An 8,227-nucleotide genomic window follows, 5' to 3' on the forward strand; every position below is an offset into this window, starting at 1 on the left:
TGCCTGGACTATTCCACAAGACCGTGTGACCCTATTTCCAAAATTTTCAAATTTTTGAATATTTTTTTGTTTTGATTCAAATTAGTCCTGGATTGTTCTCAAACTATTTTTAGGGTCTCGTAAGCTCGATTTAAGGCCCGTAAGTGTATTTATACCATAAATTGATTTTGTTTGTTATATGTTTATAAATTATTTGTTTAATTGTTTTGTAATGAAGTGAAATGTCATGTTTTGCCTTGTAATACTCTATAACCCTAATTCGACAATGGAGACGAGTTAGGGATGTTACAAGAAGATTGGGAAAAATCCCAAAGGGAATGGAAGCAATCAGCCAACTTACTCATTCTCACTGAGCCTAAAGTAGAGGATGAAGAGGACTTAGAAGGTTCGATGGATTTGGAGGAAGCCCCTGGAGAACGCCCCCAAACGAAAGAAACCCCTACCGAACCAACTGACCAACTAGATGAAGGAGGGCACTAAGGATTTTTCTGCCTTCCTTGTATTTAAATTTATTTACTCCTTTTTGTACAAACTTTTTTATCCTATTAAGGAAGTTATTATTTTCCTTCTCCACTGTCTCACTTACCCCAATATTAACAGTATACCAAAGTATTCGCCATATACAAAAGTCTTTAACTTAATTGAGGGACTAAGCCATGTTCGACGTATTATGTATACATTACTGGCTCTGACTTAACTTCTAGAGGATTGGCTAAACCGAAATCTCAAATACCAATTAACTTGTAATGCCCTATACCTAGCCCGATTTACCGGATCCAAGTATAAGACGTCACAATACTTACTTACTTAGTTAAATTTTACGACAAAACTTTCAAATGTTAAATAAAACCTTACAACAAATTGTTTAAATAGGCATACATATTTGTAGTGACTATTATTTATCATTTGAAAAACATGTTTCCATAATGTCCCTTTGTATGCATAATATTACCTTCGGTTTACCGCCATGGCGCATTCCTAGCTTGGTCCCTCCTAGTGTATAGGTTCAACTCACAAACCTGTAAACCAAAACACGCTTATAAGTTTCCAAGGAACTTAGAGAGTCTCACTCATATTTACTTTTTACGGAGACGTAGATTATTTCAACTTAAGGGTTTGAGTTCCCTCTCAGACATTGGCGGATACGTTTCTGATTTTTGGTTGGCGGATAACCATAAGTCAATCTCTGCGCTTAACTATCTCATACTTCTTTCACCCAACTGGCAGATCTTAGGCTTTACACCATATTTTGAATCCCGTTACATGATTTCTTTGATGTTTGTATTTAGATACGCTTCTTAGAACGATACCCAACGAATACTACTGTTGGCAAATTCCCTTACAAGACTCACCAATTGCTAGGGCACCAGTTACATCGTATCTTCAAATAAGTCCAAACAGTCATACTTGCTTAGAAGAACACAACATTTCAATACACGCAATAGAATTCTAGATAACATTAATGCAGGACCTAAGAAAATTCCAGGCTTGTCGAACACTTTCACCACCAACATTTCGAATGTCCCAAGTTCTTTGTCATGGCAGATCACTAAGGCGGATTCAACAGTTGGTTACTCTGTCAAAAATTCTATCAGAAGATGACTCACAGACATACCTAGATCTCACGCAAGACAAACTAACATCTCATCACTTGTTCATTACAAAATTCACTCTACGGATTGGACGCCATGGGCTTCTCCCACATTTTTTTTAGTTACATTGCTACCAAGTGAGTATTTTTTTTTTAATTTCAAAATGTCGCCCCAACAAATTTAACAAAGAAAATTTTAATAATATTAACAATTGAACCTGAATTTTAAAATTAAAAAGTAAAATTACTAAATTCCTAAAAGTAAAAGCATAATAATTGAATATCAAATTTATGAAGACGGTAGAGATCTATGGTAGATTTTAATCTTTTTTATTTTTTATATTGAACATATTAAAAAATGTAAAAGAAAAAATCTCAAAATAATATAATTTATTTTGTAAAACAATAATATTTTAATCATTATCCAATTGAATTAATATACAGTTAACTCATAACACCAAAATAATTAAAGATTAATATACAACGGTTAAATATATTGTCAAGCCAAAAGCCAAAAATTTTTGTGACGCTTTGTGGTAATCAAGTAGCCACCAAGCTGGTTGCTCTTCCTCCTCACGGCGATTGTCATGCATGAAGCATTTTGAATACAGTAATCCACAACCCCACCGCCGTTAGCGCCACCTCTCTTTGCCACCAACCTCCTCATTAACTGCCAAATTATTGATTTCTTCCTCTGTCCCAACACCAAAAGCGACACTTGATGTCCTTTGGCTGCCTCCACTATTATTGCACCTTTCTCCTTTCCTTCAACCTTGGCCACCTCAACTTGGACCTGCAATTAATAATTCATTTCAAACCATCACCATGTATTAAAACCATTTCATATACTTTAAAAATTATTAAACTTAGCTGTCCCCATAAACAATAAAAACAAATGAAGTTGCAATAAGAATTTTACCGAATTAAATTTTATTTTGCTCTTTTTACTTAAAAAATAACAAATTAGTCATTATAGTTAAATCAAAGAATAAATTGGTCCATCTGTTAAAAAATTGTTTATACATTAGCATGACGTACACGTAGCACGTCACGTGTTATTGTCTGATTATTTCATCATTCATGCTAGTTTTTAATTATACAAATAGATAAAATTTAACATAAAAAACTAATTTTCTCTTAGATTTAATGCATAGAGACTTATTTACCTTTTTGTAACATACAATATAACTCAAAATATAGAAACCTAACTAATTTCACACGAAGTTGCAGTTCTTACTCCTGGCTTTTTCATTTGACACATATTTTTCATTGAGTGAAGCAGTACATCAACTCTTGGATTTCGCTTCCTTTTAGACGACTCTGCAAATCAAAACTTCAATTTCAAGCACCTAATATAACGAATATATATACATATATACGAATGAATGACTGACTGGCCTCTTTTTCTGGGTTTGGCGACATGCAGAAGAACAATGGTGTCCTTGGCTTGAATAGTGTGAGATAATGCCCGGTCAAGAGCTCCCTGAGCTTCCAGGGTTGACTCAACCACCACCATGACTTTATTGCCACCGCCATCGCCACCGTCGTAATCAGTTCCGGAAGCCTCGATGTTGATCATAAAGTTGGTAGCCTCTGATTTTTTACCTAAGAACTCGACTTCCTGATCGTTTTCTATAAAATTAGAGGCTGATTTTCGCCTGAGAGCGGTGAGTTGACACGAACTCGAGCCACTGACCGGCCAAGACTCATTGTTGGTGATCTTGAATGTGATCGACCCATTGTTCTCCTTTCTTTGAATTAAATTTTGGTTGCAAAACTGATCTGTGTTATAATAAATATATAAACATATATAATAATCTGCAGTATGAGTACGGTGGGGGCATTTTTCTGGGACGTGCAAGACATGAAGAAGGAAGATAATATGCGAATTATTTTGGATTTATATAATTGTCGAGGAGATAATAAGACCTTAAATTAAGGGTAAATGCCAACTATATATTAATTTAATTAATTTCACACGTTTGCAAGAGTTTATGATATTTTGATCTTTGGTCTTTTTAAGTTAGAAATTTAAAAACTCAACTAATAAACAAAAAAAATTAAGTTGTCTGACATTGATTACATAGCATAATATTTTGCACTATCGAAGACGGGTGAAAAAAAAAATGAAATATCGTCCTACAGCTATCACAGCATCAACTGCTATGTTTGTACTTTGTAGCACATGTCAAATCTTTACTTACTAGTCTCTCGCCATCCATTTTCAAAGTTTCAGCTCAAACAAGTGGAATGTCAATGTTGATTGTTAGCAATTTAATTTGTAAAAAAAAATGGTTTTTGGTATATATGGATTGCCACTTAGCCAATATCCCACATAAAATAAAATTCCTTCCCATATTTTAGTTATCATACGCATGATAAAACATATTATATGATTTATGAAAAAAAATTATAAAAGTTATATAAAACTAGTGAGAGTGGATAAGATCTTACCTCCCTATCTAAAATTATTTTAAAGCTCAAATCAGATCAAGCATAAGCTACCTCGCTACTCCATGTTATTAAAAGCTTAAACTAATATTTATAAAATAAAATAATATATTACTTTAATGCTTTTTATTAATTTGATATTTAAGTTTTTTTGAATGTGGTATCTCAATTTGACAAAGGTGATCATTAATGATTTATTCGGTTCAAATCAGTTTTTGGATAAAAATTGAATTGAACCGATTTATTTATACATTTATAAATTAAATTGATATTATAATCATCAATAAGACTATTTAAAAATTTATTTTAAGTTAAGCTATTAAGTTGATAAATCATTCAAAGTTGTTAAAACGAAAGGTAATATTTTTCTGTGTTATTTTTTTAATTAGCTATAATTGTGTGACTACAATATGTCATATAATCGATTAAATTCATAACTATCAAACATATATAATTGTGAAAAGTTATTTAGTTTATAAATAAAATATTATAAAGTTTAATAAACGAGTTTCTTAAAATTAGAATTATGCTTACAATTATAATATTTAAGAATTGGTTCACTTACTCTAATATAAAATTACACTTTTATAACTTTCTTTTATGAAATAATATTGTCATAACTTTATCTTTTTGTATGATCTTATCTAGTTGTTGTTGTTAATTATAATAATAGATTAATAATAAGGTTAACGAATTAGTCCTTTATACATATATTGTTTTTCATTCAGTGTGATTTGGATAAAATGGGTTTCATGTGAAACAATTGAACCCAAATCAAATTGTGCAGTTTGGGTGATAACACCAACCTAAATTGAACCAAACAATACAAAACTCAAACCGAATTGAATACATCGAAAAATACATAGAAGTTTTTATTTTTAAATTTTTAATTAATTTTAACTTCTTATATTCATTTAATTTTTATTTTCATATTTTCCTTGAAAAAATGTTAGAAATGTCACTTTGGTTTTCTTCAGCATCCAAGAAAGAAATTAATATTTTGACAGGGGATTTATGTTTTATATATCTCTTGTTTGAGAATCTCTTTTTCTTTTATCTTATCATATGTTTCCCAACCCATTCTATAATGATTTTTTTAACCATAAACCAGAAGAAGCTTTGGGTTAAAAATTTTAAATGAGAACAAGGAAAAATAATTAAATTAAAGCAAATTGATCTTGTCTTCGCATTGAAAATTTTTAAACCAAAGCTTTTCTTATAAATTTTTTTATCAATTTTTAACAAAAAAAAAACACAATTAAAAATTATAAAATGCGAATTTCATGGAAAATTATGTTTCAATGAAATTTAATGAGTTTTGTTGTTGAGTTTAGTGGTCTTCTTTCGATTTGGAATTTTGGGGGTCTCAAATATGAAGCTTCTGGGTTTTTCATAAGAAGGAGAATGAAGGTTTGAGTTAAAAAATTTTAATGAGAATTTTTTTAAGAGAGCAAATGGAGAGAAAGTGTTAAATGAATGGAAGATGGAGAATGAATGATTTTATAGACCTAAAATAAAATAGGTTATATCAAATTAAAATAAAATAAAAGTAATAGGTAATTTAAAATATATATTGAAACGGACAATTGATACTTTTTTTTAGAAAAACAAAATACATGAATGGAAGTGCTAGCTGTAGTGCTTACTGAAGTCGCATTGCGACAACAACAACAACAAATACAAGAACACACAAGGTTGTTTACATAGTTTAGTTTTCCTACATCTTTAGAGTCTAGCTCAGCGAACAAATTTACTATCTTTAATATCAATACAAAAAGTGATTGAAGCCGTATCATACTCCGGTATAACAACCTCACTCAACTTGCGCACATAGTCTGAACAGTTTGGGTCTTCAAAGCGTTTTGGTTGAACCACCTAAACCTCCCCCTTCAAAAACCATTGAGAAAGGAATTCTGGTACAACTTGATGTTAAGATAAATGGTTATAACAAGTAACATTCTGATGGCTTCAAGTCTTGCAATAAGTGTAAAGATCTCATTGAAATCTATCCCTTCAACTAATTTAGTGTATCGCTAGACCACAAATCTTGCTTTGTTGCATGTAATATTCTCATTTTCATTAGTTTATTCTCGAAAATCCACTTTGTGCCAATGATGCTCCAATCAGTAGGCCTTGGCACAAGTTGTCAAACTTTGCTCCTTTCGAACTGTTAAAGCTTCTGCTACATAGCTTGAATCAATCTGCATCCTCCAAGTCATCTTCAACATGTTTAGGTTCAATCTGAGATGTATAGAAGGAAAGTCTCATCATATCTCAATAGTTTTGCCTTGGTCTTCCTCTGGTTCGAATCCCATCATTGATATCTCCAATGATGTCATCAACTGAATGATTCATTCTGACCTTGGAAAGGGGTTAAGGTAGCTCAACATCTTCATTTTGATCATCAATTAAATCAACAACTTCAATTTCATGTGTTTCAACATGTTTATTAGGAACATTCTCAATGCCATGTGTAGTGGCCACTTCAACTAGCACTGCAAGTGATACTTCAACAACTTTATCTTTTTTTCTTCTCCAGCTCCATCATCATTCACCACAACATTGAAAGATTTCATAACCTTCTAAGTTCTTTTATTATAAGCTCAAAAGGCCTTAATATTACTCGAATATCCCAAAAAGAACCCTTCATCAGACTTTGAATCAAACTTCCTCTGATATTCACGATCCTTCAAAATGTAGCAGGTACTTCCAAACACATGGAAATACTTAACATTTGGCTTTCTCCGTTTTCACATCTCGTAAGGTGTCATATGAGCGTTTGGTCGGATAAGAACCTTGTTAATCACATAGGTTGCAATGTTCACAGCCTCAACCCAAAAACTATGAGCAACTCCATTGTCGTTGAACATCATTCCTGTCATCTCCTGTATGGTGCAATTCTTGCTTTCTGCAAATCCATTTTGTTGTGGTGTCTTGGAAGTGGAAAATTCATGTTTGATCCCTTTCTCATCATAGAAATTGGAAAAATCTTAATTCTCAAACTCACGTCCATAGTCACTTCTAATTCTTCGAATCATCATAATGGTTTGTCTTATTTCATTCATAAATTGTTGATGAATCTACCTGTGTTGCTTCCCTTTCAAGCATCTACTACAGGCTTTAAGAATGACACCACTCAGTTTTGGGATTCCCCTCGCAGCATCATATCGAACCAATCTTTATGAAGTCCTTTGTAATGAATGTGACTAAGCTTCTCATGCCACAAATCCAAATAAGAAATACTAAATTCATGTTTCAAGACTTACTAGCATACTAGACCAATTACACTCAAATCCCTTAATAACAGTAGTTGAAATAACAAAATTCAATATAATAATAAAGACTAAGATAAATTGGACTGTTGGAGATATGCCTTCAAAACTTGTCTCAATCCAACTTTCATAATTCAAGGGATCTGATATCTCAATATGATCCAGTCCAATCTTCAAGATAAATTGCTTTGAATGGATTGATATTCGTAGAGAGGCTTTCATACATCCCCAATATCAGCATCGTTTTCAACCCAAAGATTTTATTTCAAAATTTGTTAACTCCAAACACGGAAAGAAATAGAGTCTATCAAAGTGCTAGTCATAGTGACCACTACCGGTGACACTTTGCCAACCACTTTGAAAACTTGCCTCAACAAAACAAAAATAGCTATGTAATTTCCATGTCATATGCCATATATCAGTCATATATGGGTTACATCCATAATCTTGTTAGTATACTGGAGTAACTTATATTACATTTGTCAAATTGAGGTGTTAAATTGAAAAAATGAAGAAGTTAAATACTAAATTAAAAAAATTGTCAAATTCAAGCTTATATTTTATTATTAAATAGTAATTGGATGGGTTAAAAAAAAACTGTCCAAAGCCGGAAGCCAATATCAATATATATATATCTAGTGACTTATGACAATAATATTGTTTAATGAAATATGAATATCCAGAAGGCAAGAGAGGCAAAATAATTGCCAAGTGACATGCATGCATGTCTTTAGTAAAATATCAATAAATATGATGGTTGGTACATCTTATAAAAATATGTTTTGGTCTAAGTGGCTCACCAATTAGAGGCACTTCACGCTTGTATTTGGGGACACAAAATCCATCCATATAACTGAATTAAGAGAGTGGTTAAGTTTATTTACTAATATCAATTCAATATAAGGTCAGAACT

General features: G+C 31.9%; 1 protein-coding gene across 1 annotated transcript; it reads right to left on the bottom strand.

Moving 5' to 3' along the window:
• Positions 1-2,019: 2,019 nt before the first annotated feature.
• On the bottom strand, positions 2,020-3,434 carry LOC107956550 (uncharacterized). Its single transcript, XM_041097338.1, has 2 exons — positions 2,829-3,434; positions 2,020-2,384 (listed from the first exon to the last, which is right to left on the bottom strand). Exons 1-2 carry the CDS (start codon positions 2,859-2,861, stop codon positions 2,091-2,093), a joined length of 327 nt encoding a protein of 108 aa, XP_040953272.1. The 5' UTR covers positions 2,862-3,434; the 3' UTR covers positions 2,020-2,090.
• Positions 3,435-8,227: the final 4,793 nt, after the last annotated feature.

This window comes from Gossypium hirsutum, chromosome D07 (assembly GCF_007990345.1).
Source record: "Gossypium hirsutum isolate 1008001.06 chromosome D07, Gossypium_hirsutum_v2.1, whole genome shotgun sequence".
In the NCBI taxonomy this organism is placed as follows: Eukaryota; Viridiplantae; Streptophyta; class Magnoliopsida; order Malvales; family Malvaceae; genus Gossypium; species Gossypium hirsutum.